Source organism: Centruroides sculpturatus, unplaced genomic scaffold (genome assembly GCF_000671375.1).
Source record: "Centruroides sculpturatus isolate CEXI.00-Female unplaced genomic scaffold, Cexi_2.0 scaffold76, whole genome shotgun sequence".
Classification (NCBI taxonomy): domain Eukaryota; kingdom Metazoa; phylum Arthropoda; class Arachnida; order Scorpiones; family Buthidae; genus Centruroides; species Centruroides sculpturatus.
The window spans coordinates 480,635-504,923 of record NW_019384451.1 but is presented as its reverse complement, the minus strand read 5'-3'; the positions used below and the strand labels follow the sequence as shown (position 1 = coordinate 504,923).

Here is a 24,289-nt window from a genome sequence, read left to right as displayed (position 1 = left end):
TATTGTGCTAACGAAGTCTGACAGTAAGTAGCTGCGACATTAAATATACAACGGGAGAGATGACAAAATCGGAGAAATGACATTCAATTCCTGGCAATAGATGGTTTCCATCCACCATTCTTAAAGTAAACTATTAAGTCAACTCAAATGAATTCAGAAATGGATGTTAGATACACAGTTTAACGTTCGCCGGCGAAGAAACGCGGTTTGTAAAGCACGCAAACCCGAATTATGCATTAAAAGTGAAAAGTTATCGATCCCAAATCCAAATATTGAAAAATGGAGAATTAAGCCCTGTAAAACAGCGAAAGGGAGAAAAAAAAAGCAATTCCCGGCAGTACCTGTAAAGGACGCTTCACCTTTGCCTCGGCGTGTTGCTGTGAATCAGACAAAAGATACAAAGGAATGTTGCTGTAGCCAATAAAACCGATGAAACATATCCGTTATGGAAGGAAGGTATAGATAGCTATTCCTCCTACAAATTATATTTCTTCTTTTTTCGATTGATTACGGGTCTGAAACAGAACGCGGAGAAGACTACAAGATACCAAAGAGAAAAGAAAAAAAAACAGGTATACAATTGGAGTAAAAATCGCCATCCCCTCGCCAGAGGGAGAAGCATTGACTTACAAGAAAAGGGAAGTGAAGTTCGATGCTGAAATGGTTTTGTCAATAGCTGCCGACCTGGTCTGTAATGGTGGATTCGATCGTCAGAAGGTACGATATCTAGCACGGGGGCCGGACAAGCTGGTTAGCAAGCCAGACTGGACCCACAGGAAAAAATTATACGCATTCACTCGGACCGTAACCGAATAAAAATATAAAAGATGAATTATAAATTTCTTATAACATATCGAAATTAATAATTGCTTTGCTATCGTTTTGTTACCGAAGAAGTTCGCTGTTATACTATATATTATTTTCTATTATAAAAATAAGATTTTAGAGAATACTCCACGTGTCATCGTCGGTTATGATTCAATTTTAAAACTAAAATATGGTTCGAAACACAAATATATGATGATCGAAAAATTTAAATCGTTATATTCGTTTTAATTTTTGAAATAAAATGATACAGATTTCTTACCCGAGGCACTAACTCACTTTAAGTTACCTCAATTCTACCTAATAAAGAGGGCCTAATTCGCTATAGAGTCGACAATCACGGTTGAGCGATAGGAAGTGAGAGCAGATAAGAATAAGAATAATTTTAATAAAATGTTATAGTTTTTAGTGAATGACTGGATGAAATAATTTCAAAAATCTATAATTCATATAAGTGAAATAAAAAAATAATAAAATAAAGCTTAACTCAAAAGATTAGAGAGAGAAAAAACTCTTGTTAGTCGTTAATCTAAACGAAAATCGGTTTTAAAAATTAACTTTGATTAATTACGATTTAGAAGATTAGAGAAAGCAATCATAGAATAATTCATAAAATTTATTCCATTTTAACAGTCTAAATGAAGACGAAATTTAGAAAATCGTTTTATTAATACAATAAAATGCATTGTAATAATCCGAATTTATAATTAGATAATAAAGCAGGATTATAATTGCGTACATCTCGCGGTCATATATTATTTATCCTCAATTGACAAAGAGAGCGAAAAGTAAATAAAAAAAAGTTTCTACTAAAGAATTATGCACCCCTCTACTGTTACAAAATACCGTTTATAATTAATCAAGACTCGGTCATATAACGATTTTATTAATAAGCAACATTAATTTTGACACACGAATCAAACCACTTACTATAATTAAGAACGTTTAAAAAAAGCTTTTCGACTGTAATTACCGAATCATAATTTTCATTTGAGAAACAACGCCTGTTTTAATAGCAGAAGTTTTGGATCGGATTTCCAAATATTTATAATTTAACTATCCACTTCATATTTTTTTTCTTTCTTGCCATTCGTTTATTTACATAAATTTCTTTATCCTTCTTGTATATAATATAATGTATTATTGACCGTTCTGCTCTGAATTTCTTTTTTTTCCTTCTACTTAAGGATTTTCAATTTTTTTTTTCTTGTTTAGTATCTAGACGACCTTCGCTCCCATCAAGTTAGAGAATCGTTGTCTTCGTCTACCTTAAACTGTTATCAACTTCTCCTTGAAATTTAAACACTTCTTTCACAATGAGATTCGGAACAGGAAATTAATTTACATTTCTCTCAATGCTTAAACAATGAAAACATTATACAGTCGGAACAAGAAATTGGAGATTAATGGCGCCTTTCAAATTCTATTGACGGCCTGCATATGAATCGGTTTCACCCATTTCTTGCTATTTGTCAAATTCTTCTGTCTCCAGAATTTTTGATTCGTCTAAGGTTTCTAAACCTCTTCTACATATCTAGAAGCACGCTTGGAGGAACATCCCATCGACTCGTCTTTCAATAACCGGCACCGAAATGTCACAGATCGTCGAGTGACTTCGTATAATAGAAACACAGTAAGAGCCCGTTAGAATGCGATTCTTTATATAGCGAATCTAACACGTCGCTGGCAATTTCTAGCTCTACATATTAATATGTAGACTATATATATATATATATAGGCCTATATAAATTATTGAATTTATTCTAGATTCTTTTTTTCATTATAAAACAAAATTGCCAAATATTTCATCTTCTTTGCATTTCAATTTTATAATATATATTCGTGAAAACGTTCAAATTTCATAAAACTTACGGTTAATAATGCTTTTCAGAAATCTGTGAAATACAGAAAAATTGCAGATATAATTATAATAGTTAATTTTCGTAAGAAGTTCCGTAGTGATAATTTTACTATAGATCATACAGTGAACTCTACTGACTTCAAATGATGAAGGTGAATATAAGCTAAATATAATTAAATTCTGAAATGAGGCTCAAAGTGTATTCTCATTATGAAACTGTTAACTGAATTAAAGAAATTTTCGGCTCGATAAGGATGGTGTTTTTATATTCTTAAGCTTCTTCTGATTTACTGCAGTTAGATCTAGTTTCTAAAGATCAGTAGAGACGATGCTGTTATAGAATCTGGATCTAACCCTGGTAATTCTAAACAATATGCAAAAGATAATTCTGCAGTTTATTGCGTTCTGCATACTTCTTTTAATTGTACAACACGTCAGAATATAAATTATACTCTTAAATTATCTACAAAATATTACTCAGAGGATCGTAAATTGATAGGCTAAAAACAACACTAATCGGTATTATATTAAATAAACAACGATAATAGAATTACTATATGAGACGAGAATTTATAATTATAAATCTGGAATTTGTTATTTAATAATTAATAAAAACTGTAACTCAGTTACTTTGATTCGTAATATTAGAGAATAATAAGTATAATTTTATCTATTTAACAATACTGTAACGTATTTATAGTCTCCTATTTTCATTTATTAGCTTAATTAAAAGAAACGTAAATAATTAATAGACAATCATTTAGCAAAAACTTTTAAATATTAAGAATACACAAAAGAGAAATGGGCTTTTTCTAAATTTAAAACTCGAAAAATGTTTGCAAAATTTAATATTCGATAAATTTTTATTTACGAAAACTGGAATGAAAATGGCACACAGAAAATTCTCTTAATAGAAATTGAAAAATAAAATTTAAATAATAAATTTTAGAGAGAGGAAAAAACTAAAATTTCACAAGTATAAAGAAGTAGTTGCTATATAATGCTTTTCCTCTTCTTTTCAACTGAAAAATTTAGTTTTCATGGCATAGATGGATTTATTATGAACAATAGTCTAATTTACTCTGCGTTACATTCTGTAACAAGAAAGGTAAACTAACAACTGCTTTTAAAGCTGTAAAAACTATTTTCTGTAATAAAATTTATATTCCAATCTTATTGCAATCAACAGTTCCAAATTCTTAAGGCAAATCCTATTCTTTAAACATTTCTTTATATTAAATGAACCTTTATAAAGTCATATTCGTTGTAAAGAATAGCAGGCAAAGCGCACACTGCAGTTTCGACTGCTATATTAAACTTTTTACTTTTTTCTTTATAATCTACGCAATGTATAAATAAAGTATACATCATAATAAATATCCTCTTTGACGTCAGTTGCACGGTGTAATTCGCTATATTAAAGTACAGAAAAGGATAAAATTAATCTACCGCTAACATCTCCAATTTCTTTGAATATTATAAGACTAATGAGAATCTAAAATTTACATAAAATAGAGTAAAATGATTATTATGATAAATAACTTATGATTACTTTATAATATTTCTTCCCTTTAAAAAGACTTCAAAAACAAACTAAAAACAAAAAAAAATCCGGAACATCTATCTGTTATATAACGGTTTTTAATTCAATAACTTTTATCCAATCGATTTATTCATATTGAAAAATACATTTAAAAAAATAATGTTGAGTGTATTGCAGCTTTCTTAATAAGTCACATATTTTTTTCTTTACAGTAAAAAATAGTGGACGAAAGTTGGCGGTAAATGACAAGCGTATTTTTTTTCTCATGTTTGAATCAAAGAAAGGACGAGACGAATCGACGGATCGTGTTTGCTCCACCTTAACTACCAGAATCACCAATTCGAGACATCAAAGTCGGCAAAACTAACGATAAGTTATTGATAAATACATCACATTGAACGAATATTATGCGGAGGGCAGCATCACATCAACGTGGTTCTTTATGCCGAAAATATATTCCATACTTGTAATGATTTTCCGCACAGTTCCACCGACCAACAATATATATATATTTCCGGAGCAAATAAAATTTGCTTCGTCTATTTGTAATCAACGAAAAACTTACCATTTAAATTATTCGAATTACAACGAACACGTTAAAAAATTACCGATAAAGCTGCTTTTTTTTTAACTTTTAAATTTGAGGTTTTAAAAATATATAAATACCTCGATATAAACCTTTTCCCTTCTAAATAGCGGTGTCTTTGTAAAACATAAATAAAATACTTGATACAAAACTTTCCCTTGTGTACTATTTTGCATTAGAACAAGTTATCATCAAACCATATGACTTCCAAACTAAACCAACATTATTACATGTAATTCTTACTGTAAATTACTTCACTTTACTACTAAATCGAATGTGGCACTAATCAAAGGCGAACAAATAATGGCACTAAATCGAGGTTAAGTTTGACTGCATTTCCAATTATTTAAACAACAGAACACTTGAATTACATATACGTATTATCCATAATTAATAAGAGTAGGATTATACTAAAATTGAAGAGAATTATTGCAATCCTATTCGTCCTAACTGATCAAGATCGAATAAAATTTAATATATGTTTTAAATATATTAGACTTTGAAATGGCGATTCTAACTAATTATTTTTAAGTTTAATTGAATGAAATAAATAAATAAATACATCACTATATACAATAAAGATTATTTATGATGAAGGAATGCCAAAAATAACCTAATATTTTTATTTTATGAAATATTGAAAAATAAAACTGTGCAGTAATAAAGTTAATCTTTTCACATTATTCACAGAATACATTATATATAAGTAATTAAAAAGTTTAAAAATCTTTGTGGCAAGAATCTAGTTTTTTTTGTGTTTTGTTATTTAGAGATTAAAATTTATGATATTTAAGATGATAACTGTCAGAGGTTTCTATGCATTATCAAACCAATTGTGATTACAATAATGTAAGCGCTAATTCTCCCTAATTGCCAGAGGTGATTTCATTTATTCCTTTTATATGAAAATCATTATTAATGAAATGTAAACATTTACATTTGATTTAACATAAAAATATTTTTACAAACTTATAGAAATGCATAATGTATATTATGTAAACACATAAAAACTGTAAATACATTATTTGCACAATAAATTAAACTTTATGAAATGTTCGTTTGTTTAGTTAATATAAAAGTCGAATAATTTCTCTTAAGCTTCATTTTTATTTTAAAAAATGTTAATTAAATTAATTAACAACTACAAAATTTTTAAAATTTAACAATCTATTAAATGAAAAATTTTTCCACATCTATACCGATTATAAATGTTCAACTGAAAATTAATTTAATATAATGATAATAATATATTCTTGTGAACAGAATCTGAATAAAAATTACTAAAATCACAATCCTATTATTACAAAATAAAAATTATAATTTTATACTAATCTACAAACTTTAAAAAAATACTACCAGTTAAAAGATGACAGGTAAAATATCATAATTAAGTACTTAATATTAAAAATTATAAAAATCATGATTAAATCAATATTAATAAAAGAACATTTATTTTGAATGTTTCATAGAATTTATCCTTTATGATCTTTAAACTTGTTTTATTTTCAATTTTCTTACATTAGTCTATTGTTCAATCAAAGATATTTTCTTTAACTCTTTAGCCATTTGCTAATTCAAGGTTTTTCGATTTATATAAATACAGTATAAATTTTAATTCACGTTTTAAAATTTTATTTATTTTTTTAAAAAATATTTCAGTTTAGAAATATATATTCCTTTCTATAAGAAATTAATCAGGCATATTAATGTTTTCCTAAAATTTTAATTTTTTTTTTAAATATCCACTTAATGTAGACAATATTCCATATAAATTTTTTTTATCTCATTCAAATATAATGAATATATTTTGATCATGCTAACATACTATGCAATTTTAGAAGAAAATAAATATAGGTTTGCAATTTCTCATTAATATATTATTATTCTCCTAATAATGTTTACAATTATTTTTATTTCAACTATTTTGTTAAGCTAAATAACACAAGTAAAGTTTAAATTTAGTTTAATATAACATATTAATTATCTATTATATATAAAAATAGAAATTTTATATATCTTTATTAAAACTTTTCTCACTGATAAACAATGTACAAATTAACTACTGATTTCATGAAATCAAATGAATAAATTTATATCTAAAGATTACTATTTTAAATTTTTCATTTCCTCATTAGAACACATTTTATGTTCTTTCTACTTTAAAGTCGAAATATATGAGATGAAGATATAGTTAATATATAAATGCAAACTTTAAAAAACTTCACTTTCATGTTAAACAAACATCAAAATTATATATTTCAATATGTAAATTCTATCTAGTATTACAGATCCTCTATTTAATTTCCTTATCAATAAATCATTATGAACATAACATTCTTTCAAAAATGTTTTTGACACATAGAAAGATAAAAAATTTCTTAAACTAATGGTTTCAATTGCATGATAATATTTGCATGAACTCATTTATCTTTCTAAAAGAGAGCCTTACATCAGACTATCTCCTTTCAAATAGTTCACATATCTTTCCTTTAAAAGCACAAATGTACTCAATCATACACTTACTACATATCCATCTTTTCTTGTTTCAATTAGTTTGAAAATGCAGAAGAGAAAAACTTTTTTCATACCATATTGGAATAAAAAAGTAGAATTTTTCATGTTCTATCAGATATTTAAATAGATATATATCATATAGATCAAATTATGAAATCAGTTAATTATCTTAATGTACTAAATAAGATGTAAGTCGAGGCGAATTTTTTAACATTCTAAAAATTATAAAATCTTAATGTTAGAACCATTAATATGCCTGATAAAATTTATTATAATAAAAAATTGGATCTACTTACTTTGCCTAAACATTGTCTTTTATTCATGGCCAGTAGAGCAGCAGCTGCTGCTTGATGATCTGTGAATTCCACAAAACAATAAGGATCATTGCCAGGCTGAAAAGAGAAACAAATATTTTTAATTTTGATATTTTCTTTAAAATTATCTTTATATTGATGAAACTAAGTTTATACTTATAAAATAATCAGATTAGAAAAATAATTACAATATGTTTTTTTTTAATTGCATAATAACTGTTTTTAATAATTACATTATATTATAGTTTTAAAGTTTTGTCTTCTTTAAATTTGTTATAATATTTGAGTCAAAATATATAGTTTTCTTTAAAAAATATAACTGTTACTATACTAATCAATTTATCATAACTGCCATTTTGACAAACTGTATTAATCTAAAAAGAATTTAATAAATAAATAACATATAAGAATGTTTTAAATGAGTATCACTCTTCTAAGTTAGGTATATATACATTAAATGAAAGAGAAATGACAAAATAGTATAATCTGAATTTCAGAAAAATGATTACCTACATTATGCTATATATATAAAAGATATATTAAGATATAAAATAAAGTCATGCTTTTAAAATATCAATTATAAATCAGAAATTCAGGATGTAAAATTTTTAGCCTACATTTAAATCATTAGTTATCAAGTTTTGATAACAATTTTTTGATAATGATAACTAAACAAACATTAAATACACAAAAACTGAAACACTTTTTATATCTTTAATATATAACACACCCAACAGAAAAACAACATAATTAAACTAGTGCAAAGGATAAACTATTTTTTAACTAAATTAAATTCCTTTTAATCTAATTAAATAATTCATGCAATGTTTTACTTATTTGTTGTATCCTCATTCTTGTCATCACTATATTCATCATTATCTTGTCATTTAAGATCAAAATATAATCATTATTGCTACAGAACATCTTTTCACTATTCATTTACATGGGTATAAAATCTTTAGCTAAAATTTCATCAATATTCTTTTTATTTTAAAAAATTACCATATAAAACCTATTTCATATTTATGCCGTTTATTATGAATTTAGAACTGCATGAATTAGATCAATAAAAAACAATATCAGCATGATAAGTTAAGTTTCAAATATACATAGTAATTCTAACAAAGCATATAGATTGCAGTTTTGGCTCTGAATTTCACCAGACTAGCAGTGTAAAGAGTACTGGAATAAGTAAGAAGTAAACATGCATTTTCTAACAACTAATCTACAATATTCTGATGTGGCAATCTTATTTTGGCTGAACAATTCATTTTTTCAAACTATACATTCATCTACAGATCAAATTAATTCATACAGATTTAACTATTTTACAACTATTTCAATTTGAACTAAATGAAAACCACTGTTAATTTCAATGTATTAAATTTTCTCATACAGTATTTGCTTTCCTATATTAACAAAAATTATTCTTAAATTATTGTAATTATATGTATGTATGTATGTATCATATTCCTACTTAATCTCAGCATTATAGTCTCCTAAAAATGTAATTATTATTATTACAAGTTTAAAACATTTTGCTAATATTTATCTTCTACCATGACTACATCTTTAATCACAGGTTAAACATCAGAAAAATAAAATTTGCTTTTGCATTCCATAAACTTTCAACTACAATTTAGTTTTTTACGAATTTTATGAACTAAATTACCTACTGTATATCTAAAATAAGTATATCTAAAATCATTTATTTTTGGCATATAATCTGAAAAATGCTCATATAATTTTTGTAATTATGTATTAAGTATCATCAAGTCTTGATGAAACTAAATGTTTTATATTATCAGTAATAAGCATATTTTAGTAATTACCATTTGTAAAATGTTTATCAGCTTTGAGTACAATATTAGTCAACTATAATGGCTTCATTATGTCAAAACAATCTAAAATATAGTTCATAATGAAGAATGTCTTTGTAATCTAAGAATAAAACACGCAGCATTACTTTTTGATTATAATATGACTTTGAACATTGCAGATGACAACTTATCATGTCATTTCCATTGGATTTTAAGATTTTGATTAGTCAGAGGATTTTTTTATCTTTTTTATCAAGATATCAAAAAAGTTTTCATCGCATAAAAAATCAAGAACTTTTAACTTTTCAATAAAACTAAAAACTTGATGATAACAGGATGGATGAAATGCCCATGTGCATATAGTATAATAAACTCTACTTGAAGAGCAAACATTGTATCTTTGCATTGCACTTGTGTACTTGTTATAGCTTTCAAATTATCTATCATTTACAACTTTTATGAATATAATACATTTAATAGTTCAAGGAATAATGCATTTGATCTTTTCAATTAATACTCAAGATTCATTTCTTGTCAACTTTTACTGAATGTCCTGCTCATGGCTTATCATTTATGACAAAGTTCCTCTGCCTGAAAACCATTTACAACAGGTGCTTTGTGACATAAATACAATTCCTTTCTCCATAAATTTTGCAAATTTCATTTTTATCACAATGATTTTATTATTTCATCTGTAGAACTAATAAACATTGCATATCTGAAGACTATTTTCTTTTCACTTTAATCATCAACAGTTTATTCTTTATGGTAATTTATCCATTTAAAGATTTTTTTGAACAAGTGCAACCCACTTTAACATAAACTTATATATATCAATGAATGACTGTTATGATTATATATCAATATAATTATCATCAAATTTAAAACTGATGACAAACTTTGCTTAATTATTCAATATTCTGAAAATTCATATTACTAATATTTGGATTTGTTTGTTTACAACTACTGTTTTCAGAGTATAATACCAAAATGCTTCAATGCTGATTTCAGTTAACCAATAAAGATAAAGTAAGTTTATTTACACATACATAAATTACTCAAACGTTATATAATCACTTTATAAAATCAATTTCTAATGTTAATGATGTCCATGCTCAATACAATCATTATATTAAAATTTTAAATAGTCTAATAAATGAATGAAGGCCTGCACTAAAGGCAGTAAAATTAGTAATCTTATTTGACATTGTTTCAAGGGTTAATATGTAAGAACTTTCTACAATCAGCAATACATAAACTACTTTTTTACAAATGAAGACAATCAGGTTCAAATGCTTGCAGAAATATTTAATACTAGAAACAATTGTTTAATCAATTTAAAATGAAATGTGAACGTTTCTTAATATCTTTTAAAGATATAGCAGAAACTCAAAATTAAACAATTTAATTACAAATTTTATAACTAAATTAATCTTTGAAATTTTTTTCATTAAATACAAATAATATTAAATTACGGAATCATCAAATATGTATATAGTTCTTTTACAAAATAGGTATTATTATTAATATCAAACAATATGACAATGATAAATAATATTAATTATTACAAAAATGCCTTTAACAGATTATAAAAAAAAAATCAAAAATTATTGATAACCAAGTAATTATTTTATATTTGATTTCTTTAATGAAATAATTAACAAACTGATTATTATTAACAATTTGTTTTATTTTTTTTTGAAAATTCATTAAAACTGATTTATACAATTTACACATTGAGCTAAAATGTGTAATTTAAATCATTTTTGTATACTTAAAAATATATAAACAAAATACATTAAAAGCTTAGGCAAATTCTAATCTGTAAAGTAATGACATTATATCATAATACATTCTATATTAAAGACTAATGTGATATTTTACATTAAAAATGATTTCATATATTTTATATACATATATATATATATATATATATCTGATCAATAAATTTATAATAACAAACTGAATATTCTACAAAACTTTTAAAAATCATATGTATTTAATAAATAAAAAGTATGAGTTCAACTTCATGATTTTCATTATAAAATTAACTCATTTATAACAAAACTATAAATCTAATAATAATTTAATAAAAATTCATTTCAAGCAGTCTAAGTATAAAATAAAAAAATTTTTGTTACTTTTTAAAAATTACTATAAATATAAGCCAGTGTTAAAATAATTTAATACAAGTAACAAATCTTTAAAAACTACACATGCTGTATATATGTACTATACCTTTTAAAAATTTGAATCTTAAAAGACCTTTTTCTTTCATTTTTTCTAATTCAATCAGAATAATCATGGAGAAGCTTACAATCCTCATATAAAATTACCATAACTTAGCATTAAATTATTTAGTTTATCAAATTTCTAATTTATAAGATAAAACTATTTGAATAATGGTAAATTAAGCAAAAATGCAATTACAGAAAACAAAGTTTTGAATTCATAACTAATCTTACTTTGAATAATAAATCATATTAAGATCAATAAAGATTTAGATATATAAGATTAGATTTAGGTAAAGAAACAAATCGAGTGTTTAAACAATAATTAAATTAACTTTAAATATTAAGTAAACTCAAGCTTCTAAAACAATTAGAATGTTGGAGTATATTCTTAGTAGCATGATATTTTTTTATTCTTTAAATAAACTTGAAATATTAGCCTTTCATAAGACAATTTATACTCGTACAAAGTTAATGTTCTAAGGTTTAATAAACTTTAGATAAAATATTAAAAAAGTAAATTTAATCTATCAATCACATTAGACATAAAATCATGAAGTAAACTGTCTGAAGCATGAAAATAAATTAATAACTTAAAACCACTCAAACTCACAATCAACTAACATAATTAAAAATTTATATTCTGGTATATAAAACTATATATTAAAGAAATCAAATGATAAAATTTAAAAGTTATGAATCAATAAAATTCAATCAGAACATAATTTTTAATTAAAAAAAGTACTAAAATAATTTAATTTTTATTTCTTTAAAAGAACTTAAAACTAGAGTCATAGCAAGAACAAAATTTTAAAATATATCAAAATTATTTTTTTGATAATTATTTAGATTTGTAATGAAACATTATAATATATAAAAATATTTAATAATATTTGAACTGTCAATTGCAGATGATTTTCAAACTTTGCACAAACATAACATTCTCATAATTATATATGTATTACTTGAATAATTAAATCATAATAAATCAATGAAAAAGGCTAAATCCAAAATAAAGCAAAAGTGAAATCTTTAAACTTTCACTTACAGAAGCAAAGACTTGTTTAATAATTTATATTATTTGACCTAAATTTATTAACTATTATTTAAAAACTTAAAAATTAGATGAATAAAATATCAATTCACTTAAATGCTTTAAAAATTCTTTATAGTATAGTAATGATTATTTAATCATATTACTGTTAATTTCATATCAAAATGTAATAAATAATTAACAAATGTTTCATGGCAACAATGAATTTATTATGACATGAATTTGTTCACAATATTTCAAACATAATATTTGGTATATTTACAAATAGTTTGATTATCTAATTTAAATTGAAACAAGTATTATAATCAACTTTTCAATACAACTATTACATTTATTTCATATGGTAATCCACAAAACTTATTAAATTACAAGACTTTATATTGCAAATTTGAATATACATTCTATAATATCAGTATTACTGATAGCATTTATTTACTGTAATAGCATCTTATGTAATGTAATTTTTTTAAATTTTTATTAATATTCTATTAATAAAAATAATAAAATTCCTTTAGTTTGTAGTAGATGAAATTAAAAACAATGTTATATCTGGTCAGCAGAAGGATGATTATAACAATTTAGAAAATCGTTCTTGAATTATTAAGCTTAATATTCATTGTTTAACTTTTCATTTAATCTCGAATTATATAAAATGTTCAATACAAAAACAGTAATTCAATAAATTATTATTAAATATCACAAATACGTTATTACATATGAAACTGTAGAATTCTAAGCTAGATTATAGTGTTATGTGAAATTGAGTATATACACTGAATTTCACATAACACTACAATATAAATTTAATAAATTCACTAATAATAATAATTTGCATTTTTAAGTATTTTTAACAAAAAAGATTTGATATAAATATATAAATTTTAGGTTAATAATATTAAATATAAATATATAGTATCAAAAACTATATAAATTCTATATAAAATCAAAAGGTAAATAAATTCTTGCAATTAAAATGCAGAATCACTATAATGTTAAAGAAAAATGATATAAACCTTAATTACAGCCATCAGAAATAAATAAATAAAATTAATATAGAGTAGAAATGCTAATTATTTATTTATATGTATTTAATTATATGACTGAATTTATTAATTAATACATATAAATAAATTATAATATCAAATTAACTAACATTAAAAATTAAAAACTTGAAACTGATGTAATATTTAAATTTTGAAATTAAATTTTCTAAGCATAAACAAAATAATTATTGATGACACAGTATATATTTTCTACTATCAACAGGAAAATATAAATACTGATATATAATAAATTCAAAACAGCCTTAAAGTTAACTTTTATTGACATTAACTGTTTATTTTACCAAATATTTTATTTTTTCCTAAAATTACAATTAGAGCTGTCATACTTTAAATATATAAACATACTGTATATTGCATTACTTTTAAAACAATGTGAAATTTTAGACATATATTTCAACCAAAGATATTTATATGGCAATTATAAAATTTAAGATATAAAATTACTTGTAAACAATACTTTAAATTAATAAAGTTTTCTGACAATATATAATATTTGTTACAAACTGATTTAATTAAGTATTGAAGTATAAAATAAAATAAAGTAAATGAAAGAGTATAACTTATACTTAATTTGACAAATCATGACAGACTGACAGTACAATGTATTTAAAAATTATATGAAAACTGATTATTTTCTTTAGTTTTTCATGTATGTTTAAAGTCAGTAATAATTATAAAATCAATAAATTATACAAACCAAATTTTTTTCACATAAATTAAATTCTAGTGAACAGTAACAATTATTTTGAAACAATATCATTATATAATAGAGAGGTAGGGCCTACTAAGAAAACCACAATANGACCGTATATATATATATATATATATATATATATCTGATCAATAAATTTATAATAACAAACTGAATATTCTACAAAACTTTTAAAAATCATATGTATTTAATAAATAAAAAGTATGAGTTCAACTTCATGATTTTCATTATAAAATTAACTCATTTATAACAAAACTATAAATCTAATAATAATTTAATAAAAATTCATTTCAAGCAGTCTAAGTATAAAATAAAAAAATTTTTGTTACTTTTTAAAAATTACTATAAATATAAGCCAGTGTTAAAATAATTTAATACAAGTAACAAATCTTTAAAAACTACACATGCTGTATATATGTACTATACCTTTTAAAAATTTGAATCTTAAAAGACCTTTTTCTTTCATTTTTTCTAATTCAATCAGAATAATCATGGAGAAGCTTACAATCCTCATATAAAATTACCATAACTTAGCATTAAATTATTTAGTTTATCAAATTTCTAATTTATAAGATAAAACTATTTGAATAATGGTAAATTAAGCAAAAATGCAATTACAGAAAACAAAGTTTTGAATTCATAACTAATCTTACTTTGAATAATAAATCATATTAAGATCAATAAAGATTTAGATATATAAGATTAGATTTAGGTAAAGAAACAAATCGAGTGTTTAAACAATAATTAAATTAACTTTAAATATTAAGTAAACTCAAGCTTCTAAAACAATTAGAATGTTGGAGTATATTCTTAGTAGCATGATATTTTTTTATTCTTTAAATAAACTTGAAATATTAGCCTTTCATAAGACAATTTATACTCGTACAAAGTTAATGTTCTAAGGTTTAATAAACTTTAGATAAAATATTAAAAAAGTAAATTTAATCTATCAATCACATTAGACATAAAATCATGAAGTAAACTGTCTGAAGCATGAAAATAAATTAATAACTTAAAACCACTCAAACTCACAATCAACTAACATAATTAAAAATTTATATTCTGGTATATAAAACTATATATTAAAGAAATCAAATGATAAAATTTAAAAGTTATGAATCAATAAAATTCAATCAGAACATAATTTTTAATTAAAAAAAGTACTAAAATAATTTAATTTTTATTTCTTTAAAAGAACTTAAAACTAGAGTCATAGCAAGAACAAAATTTTAAAATATATCAAAATTATTTTTTTGATAATTATTTAGATTTGTAATGAAACATTATAATATATAAAAATATTTAATAATATTTGAACTGTCAATTGCAGATGATTTTCAAACTTTGCACAAACATAACATTCTCATAATTATATATGTATTACTTGAATAATTAAATCATAATAAATCAATGAAAAAGGCTAAATCCAAAATAAAGCAAAAGTGAAATCTTTAAACTTTCACTTACAGAAGCAAAGACTTGTTTAATAATTTATATTATTTGACCTAAATTTATTAACTATTATTTAAAAACTTAAAAATTAGATGAATAAAATATCAATTCACTTAAATGCTTTAAAAATTCTTTATAGTATAGTAATGATTATTTAATCATATTACTGTTAATTTCATATCAAAATGTAATAAATAATTAACAAATGTTTCATGGCAACAATGAATTTATTATGACATGAATTTGTTCACAATATTTCAAACATAATATTTGGTATATTTACAAATAGTTTGATTATCTAATTTAAATTGAAACAAGTATTATAATCAACTTTTCAATACAACTATTACATTTATTTCATATGGTAATCCACAAAACTTATTAAATTACAAGACTTTATATTGCAAATTTGAATATACATTCTATAATATCAGTATTACTGATAGCATTTATTTACTGTAATAGCATCTTATGTAATGTAATTTTTTTAAATTTTTATTAATATTCTATTAATAAAAATAATAAAATTCCTTTAGTTTGTAGTAGATGAAATTAAAAACAATGTTATATCTGGTCAGCAGAAGGATGATTATAACAATTTAGAAAATCGTTCTTGAATTATTAAGCTTAATATTCATTGTTTAACTTTTCATTTAATCTCGAATTATATAAAATGTTCAATACAAAAACAGTAATTCAATAAATTATTATTAAATATCACAAATACGTTATTACATATGAAACTGTAGAATTCTAAGCTAGATTATAGTGTTATGTGAAATTGAGTATATACANTGTAATTATCCATACTTCTTCAATTTGATAAACTATATGATGACAGAACAAATCATTAATTACAATTAACCGAAAACCCTTTTCCTAAAATGTATTTCATTATTAGCAGTCTGAAAAAATTTTAGATTTTATTCACATAAAGAATGTTAAAAGATCAAAATTTTCATAATAAAACTATATTATCATACTATTTTAGACATCTGTTTCTTAATTTACTTGCAAATTAAATCAATCATATTTTAATATTGATTATAATGCTATGTATAGCAAAATCTATATCATAAATATCTTGCAGTTAATTAAAACTATATACATTTTAATCAAATCTTTTTAACTGACTTCTATTTATTTTTTTTATTTTAATTAAATTCAAAATACTAAAGTATTTAAATAAATTTTCAATGATAAATAAAAAACCAACTAACTAATTTTAAATCATTCTAACAATACAGAAAATCAATTAAAATTGATCCAATAAATTAAATAATTTTTCTTATATAAAACCAGGATTTATTCTTGTTTATCCTGCAATATGGTTTTATTTCTTTATCTTTTTATTTTAATGAAATTATCCTTTTGTCATCAAGGAAAACTATTACTATTTTACATTAATCTTACTACAAAATTTTAATCATTTGATGATAATACAACTCTAAATATATAATAGATTGAAATGTAAAAATTAAAAAAACTATTCTGTTTTAATTCTATAAATTGTATAAATGAAACAATTAACTAAATGTTTATAGTACTTAGTTTTGTAATAAAATGTTAAATGACGTAATAAATATTTTATAATATAGATCTATAAAATTGTAAATTTTAGCACAGACTATCTATATATTAAAAAAAAATGCTAAAATTTGTACAAAGATAACAGATTTTTAAAATAAATTAATGAGAACATGGCCTATGAGTAATACATGGTAAAAATATTATCAATTATATCACAAACAAAAATAACTTAGTATAATTATTCTTACATTAACAATAATAATCTACATCCAAACTTTCAACTCCATTACAGTATATAGAACTATCAGACAGGGAAACTTTATACTTATGAAACAATTATTGACAAAGTTTGCTGAAAATATCTATAGAAACATATCCAATGTTGTCATTAATGATCAAAAAAATCTGATAAAACTGATTTGATATATAAATATTTTAACTGATTACCAACATACTACATATAATTTTATATTCTATATTTATCCAGTATTGCAACAGCAACACAGTGACATGAATTTAATGAAAATATCTGTAAAATAACGAAGTGAATCGATGTTTATCTAAAACATTTTTACTCACAACGAAGAAAATTAAGATAAAGTGATAAACATGTTAATTTTTTAAAATATTAAATTTTTATACATATATAGAGTAACCCAAAGTAAAAAGGTAAACTTAAAATACAACAAGTTAACCGTAAACTTGTGAATATAAATGATAAATTAGCTTTGGAATAATGTATTTTTCTTTAACAAAACTGATGGAAGCATGATTAAAAAATACATAATTTAATCTTTATATTTGTTAACTGACTTTTGGAGCAGCTTTTGGAAATTGTGTCTAAAAGAAGCTTTACAAAATTCCTCATACAAAAAGACTACTATCATTAACTATTAATAATAATAAATTATAAATAAAAATTATTCAAATTTATTTTTAAAATGTTTGTAATAATAATAATAATAATAAAATAGTAGTACAAATGTTGAAAATTTTTATATTACAAGAATTTTAAATAACTAATAAATTTCAACAAAGTTTCTAATCCAATTTTTAAATCATATAAAGCACATTAATTTATATATACAGTTCAAGAACTGAATTTCATTAATAATTTTTCAATTTTAATACATTTTTTAATAAGCAATACTTAGACTACATATAAATGATTATCACACATTATTAGTTTTCATAATCTAGTGCAAGAAGAAATACTTAATGTTAAAAATATTTGGCCAGATGGCCGTGCAGTAAGATGTTATCACACTGCTATGGAATTCTGGACTCAAATCTCATATGAGAAATAAGGTATAATTTATCATAAATAGTTTTAACTAGGCATCATTCTCATTCCTCATCCATGCTAGTTGACTCTATTGTGAGTCAAGCCCATCCATAATGGGCATAATTGTGGCTAGCCATAGTCTAGATTGTATTGGTGCCTTTAGTTAATCAATCAATCAAAGTTAAAAACCATAGAGTTTATGATTGTATCAGTAATATATAATATTCTACAAATTATAATTTAGTTCAAATTAATCTGCCTATATTTAAAATTTATTGAATTCCAATGCATTATCATTTAAGTTTTTATTATAGGAAATAAATTAACTTCTAAATTTGAAAATAAACTTGTTTTATAATCATCATCAGATTTCTTACTCTGGAAAATCTTCTGATAATGAAATTAATTTAATTCTGAATAGTTTAAAAATAAAACCAGTATAGCTCTTAAAAAAAGTTCATTTCCCATAATAAAGAGCTTCAATATAAAATATAAATTGTCAGAAAATTAAAAGTTGAGACATAAGGTATTAATCTAAATATCTTAATTAATGTAATTATCCATACTTCTTCAATTTGATAAACTATATGATGACAGAACAAATCATTAATTACAATTAACCGAAAACCCTTTTCCTAAAATGTATTTCATTATTAGCAGTCTGAAAAAATTTTAGATTTTATTCACATAAAGAATGTTAAAAGATCAAAATTTTCATAATAAAACTATATTATCATACTATTTTAGACATCTGTTTCTTAATTTACTTGCAAATTAAATCAATCATATTTTAATATTGATTATAATGCTATGTATAGCANGTATTAAAAATCATAATATGTAGAAATTTCTTTTCAATTAAAATTTAAATAAAATAATAGAAATAATTGTGAAATGGTTTGAATTAATTTCAATTAAGCGTCAAAAGCAATATTCTTAAAAGAATACAATTTTTATAGTCATATTACTCGGAGAAGCAAATTTCCTGGTGAATAAATCTCTTAATATACATTCAATGAAAAACTACAAATTGAAATGTCAGTTAATTTGAAAGGAACGTAGTGAATTTGTTTAAAAATTTAATATGTCGCAATAAATTTTTAAGATTTAGAATTGAATAGTAGGCATGAAAACGAAAAGGAAATTGTTGTTATAAATTGCAATATCCAAATACAAATTTTCAACAAGAAGCGCTTTAACTGACAGTACAAAGTCTCTAAATCTGATATAGAGATATTTATCTTTGTCAGACTATAGTAATAAAAATATATTCATTTCATCGGAAAAACTTCAAAATCATATTACTTTTTATTAAACTAAGTTATATTTTAATCTGCCACAAAGATTGAATACGAAATTACATCCATTGTTTGTTTTTGCTTTACTAATTAACGTGTTATTTTCACTGTTTACTATATATATATAAATCGTATATTTTTTAAATAATTTATTATATAATTTAAATATGCTATAAATGTAAATGGATAATTTCAACAGCGTTAACTCACAATATATTAAATATTATCAACTATGCTTTTTTACTTGTTTGGGTATTTAAATTAATGGCGTGCGCGAATAAAATTATTGAATTACTTTATAAGGAAACTTGAAAAAAAAAATTCATAATAATCTTACTCTATTCGATTTAAAATTTAGTTTTTCCATTCAATTATCTTGTTTTGGTTGATATCTTCCAATTAGTTCAGCAATTTCCCATAAATCGCAAAAATTCCGAAATCGATAACGGTGAGAAAATGAAGGTACTCGCAACTTCTTTTCATTGTTATTACCAAGCGAAATTATTGCTAAATTGAAAATGTAGACTGAAAATCCGCTAGTTTTGCATTATTACTTGCAAAAAAAAAGGATCATCTTAAGACATCCGTCATTAACGTCGTTCGGAAATAATATCAAGTTTCTTCTTTGAATATTATTTTCAGAATTTTACTATTATAAAACATTTATTTAATGTACTCATTCTTTTAATATTAAACTAAATTATTTAATACAGTAACTAAACTCTGTAAAGAAGTTAAATACGAAAAAAAAAAAATAGCGAACATTTAAATATTTGAGTAGTAGAGATTCGCAGAATGTTCCTTATTTAATAGCAAAGAAACTTCGATATTAAAGCTATTACTTTAAGCCTTCCAATCTTAAATACTAATAAAAACATTAACTTCGGCTATTACAAAATAGCACCTTCGGAAGCCCAATATTTTCTTTTATAACCTTCTACCGAACAGTTTACGAACCTTAAAATTTTTCTTCTCCCTCTCCTCTATAATAAGATAACAGAAAAAATTTTTATTATTCAGAATACGAAATCGTCGTTAGATTATTGTTATGTTCCCCTTTTTTTTCCCTATTTAATATCGATATAAAAGTAAGTTTTAACATTTAAATTGTTTTATAAACTACGCATACAATAACCGATAACGGATGCGGAGGAAAATTCCCTTTGTGGTGAATAATCTTAATAATTTCGATTGCCATTAATTCCATTCCTGCAGGAGTAGTATTAAGTGTTACTGATAAGTACTGACTATGGTAACCTAACAGTGAGTCCTAACTGACAATTATTTGCTCATAAAACTATGGCACGTTAAAAGAAGCGTAAACATTTCTAGATATTGACCCTATAGATTTAAAACTTATGTATATTGTTAAGTAAAGTGAGACAAACTTTTTACTACGTTAAATCTTTTGATAAAAAAAATTAATCATTTGTAAATGTCCTACCCGAAATTATTCAAACTAATAATATATTTGTAAATATATACAATACGAAGAGGGGAAAAAAATGAAACTTGCTATAATGCCTTTATTCAATCGATATATCGGTTACAAAGCTGAAGTACAGTACGTTACCTTTCACTTTTTCTTTTTTGTTTTCACAATAGAATAACGTAAAAACCAAACCATTTATACTCGCGAGATCTATAGAGTAAAGATATCTAAGATTAAATATTGAATTCGAATTCGATACTAGGCTATAGTGCTAATATTTGTAAGAATACAGTCGAAATTCTTCAAAATACTCGAATCAATTCAAAAATCTATAAGGAAAAATTTCAAATAGATTTTTACGTAACATCAGAAACTATTTCAACCATTAATAAAGAATAGACATTTTATAGATTGTTATTCTTTTAAATAAAGTAATCGTTTCAACTGGTGTGTCACGAATTTCTCATAGGAGTGCCATTAAAACGTCAAAATAATCATTTTTAAATTGTTTCTCTACCTTTTATTATTATTTATATATTTTAATATTTAAAAAAGCATAACTTAAAAATTACTTTTAGTTTATATATGTAGGAGCATCTTTGATGAGATATTGGTTCAATGGCGTGCCACCGAAAATGGTACGTATGTCCTAATTATTTCATTACTTCAATGATTCTCAATCACGATGATGGAATAGTGTCATAAGAAAAAAATAAATAAATAAATAAAATTTCCAGGCTACAGGTACCAGTTACTGACAGTTTATAAATTATATTATCGAGTAAAGCCAAAAACAAATTCTTCATCAAACTATATATTTGAATAAGAGTTACACTCTAGCACGCAATTAACTTCCAGTATAGGTTTGCGTCAAACAGAATAATTTAACTTATTTTCCGCTTTTGTTACAGGTATATTTATTACGTGTCGTGCAATTGCTAACTTTTCATTTTGTCGAAGGTAGTAAAGTGTTTCCATGCTTCTACGCTGAGTGGATGAGGACACGAAATCAGAAAGTAAAAAGCTGGTCCGCAGGGAATGCCTGATGTGGGACACACTTTAATGCCAGAAAGTATGAAATATCGCGACGTGTAAAATTCTCTCTCCAGGTGGTAACATGGTTGGAATTTCTTCATCAACTGAGTGAATCTAGCAATAATAGAGAATGCATCGGGAGGAGGTCTGCGCCACATGCGTAACAGGTAGTACAATCACAATTCTCTTTTTAAAAACACATAGCTTACCTTAAATTATTATAAACAGCAAAGGATTGAAACCGTTAAAAATGATCGAAGTTAAATATCTTTTTTACAGAGAACTCTTTTCATATCTTAAAGAATATAATCAACGTCTAGTGATTTTCGAATCGTTTTCTCTCCTTCTCTATTCATTTTTGACCATTATCAAGATAAAAATATCATCCCACACAGTTCGATGATATTTCATTTCGAACTTTAATTTCTTTGCCATATTAATGAACTCGCTTTACAAAATAAATTTATATGTCAAAGCTTAATCGCTTCTTAAAATAATAGTTTTTAAAATGAGACATTCAATTAACAAAAATTAGTATTTTGCTTCTCTTTCATTCTAATATTTTAAGAATCAAAATATAAGAATGAAAAATCAACCGAAAATGGCAAATTCGGAAAAGGAAATGAGATAAAGTTTTCTATTAGATTTTAGGAGTGTAGTTTAGGAGACTTGAGTCGAAATATGAGGACGGCGTGTGGTTACGGTTAGCTCCACCCTTGGGTTTATGCGGTGGGTCATTTAAGTTCTGAAGGACATAAAACAATGCTAGAGACAAAAGCGTTACCTGACTGGCCATTAAATCGCCAAAAGAGGCATCAGGTTCAACTTTTATAATCAGTCTTCGAGATGATGCAATACACTTTCACTTCTAAACTTATATTTTACAGAAAATTTTGATTTTTTCTTGTAAAATCAAAAACTTTTCTTACAAATCAGATTACACAAAAGTAATAACCTAAAGTACAAAATATTTAATCTAAAATCTCTTTTTCTAATAAGATTCGCTCATTTGTTTTTTCAGAAAACGCAAATTACAAAGAATAAATGCATTCTCATCCAAAGTTTCTAATCTGAAAGATACAGTCATTCAAAACTAAATGCAAGCAGAAAGCGTGTTAATTATCCATTAAAACATAGTAAATCTTTATTCTTTGAGTGAATAATTTGTGCATCGAACTACCAGATCATTTATGTACTCATTAAGCCAGTTGAATTGATTCGACTGAATGAATCTCATTTATCTTTGTTACTCCAATGTAGTTTGTGCGTTACCCAATTACCAAGTAAAATCAACTTTTCGGATGTCCATCCTCAGATACTAACAGAAGATTGCCTCGAAGCATGCATAATAATGCGCACGGTTTGGTCTTTTGATTCCGTAAATCGGACGCATAACCCCAACAGGACCACTGCCAAGTGTGGTCCACACCCACTTTTGACGTCACAACCCGTAGTTACCAAGGCAACGAACTCACAGGAGGGTGGCAGGGGGGTGCAGTGCGTCATATTGAAGTTTGAATTAACGTGAAAGAATATAGGTGATAAGCACTTTCGAACATTGAAAATCGCAAGTTAATAGCCATTTTTCCAGCGCAATCAAATTAAGAAAGGGAAAGAAAGTTGGTGTATGATATTCGCAATAAACGTTACGGAACTCCAACGTATATTAGTGGAAATTGCATGCAGGAGCAATAACATAAACGATCGTGTATATAATGGACGCCATATATAAC

The 24,289-nt window shown here is 24.1% G+C and overlaps 1 protein-coding gene across 6 annotated transcripts in view; it reads right to left on the bottom strand.

Moving 5' to 3' along the window:
- LOC111620559 (nucleolysin TIAR-like) overlaps window positions 1-24,289 on the bottom strand; it is a 363,479-nt gene that overhangs the window by 158,241 nt on the left and 180,949 nt on the right. For 5 of the 6 annotated variants that reach the window (XM_023362491.1, XM_023362493.1, XM_023362495.1 and 2 more), the window contains one exon: window positions 7,626-7,721. In XM_023362491.1, the coding sequence (XP_023218259.1) occupies window positions 7,626-7,721 (96 nt within the window). Of the gene's footprint in view, window positions 1-7,625; window positions 7,722-17,754; window positions 17,913-24,289 lie in introns of those variants that run through there. The other variant, XM_023362497.1, reaches the window with a different exon arrangement.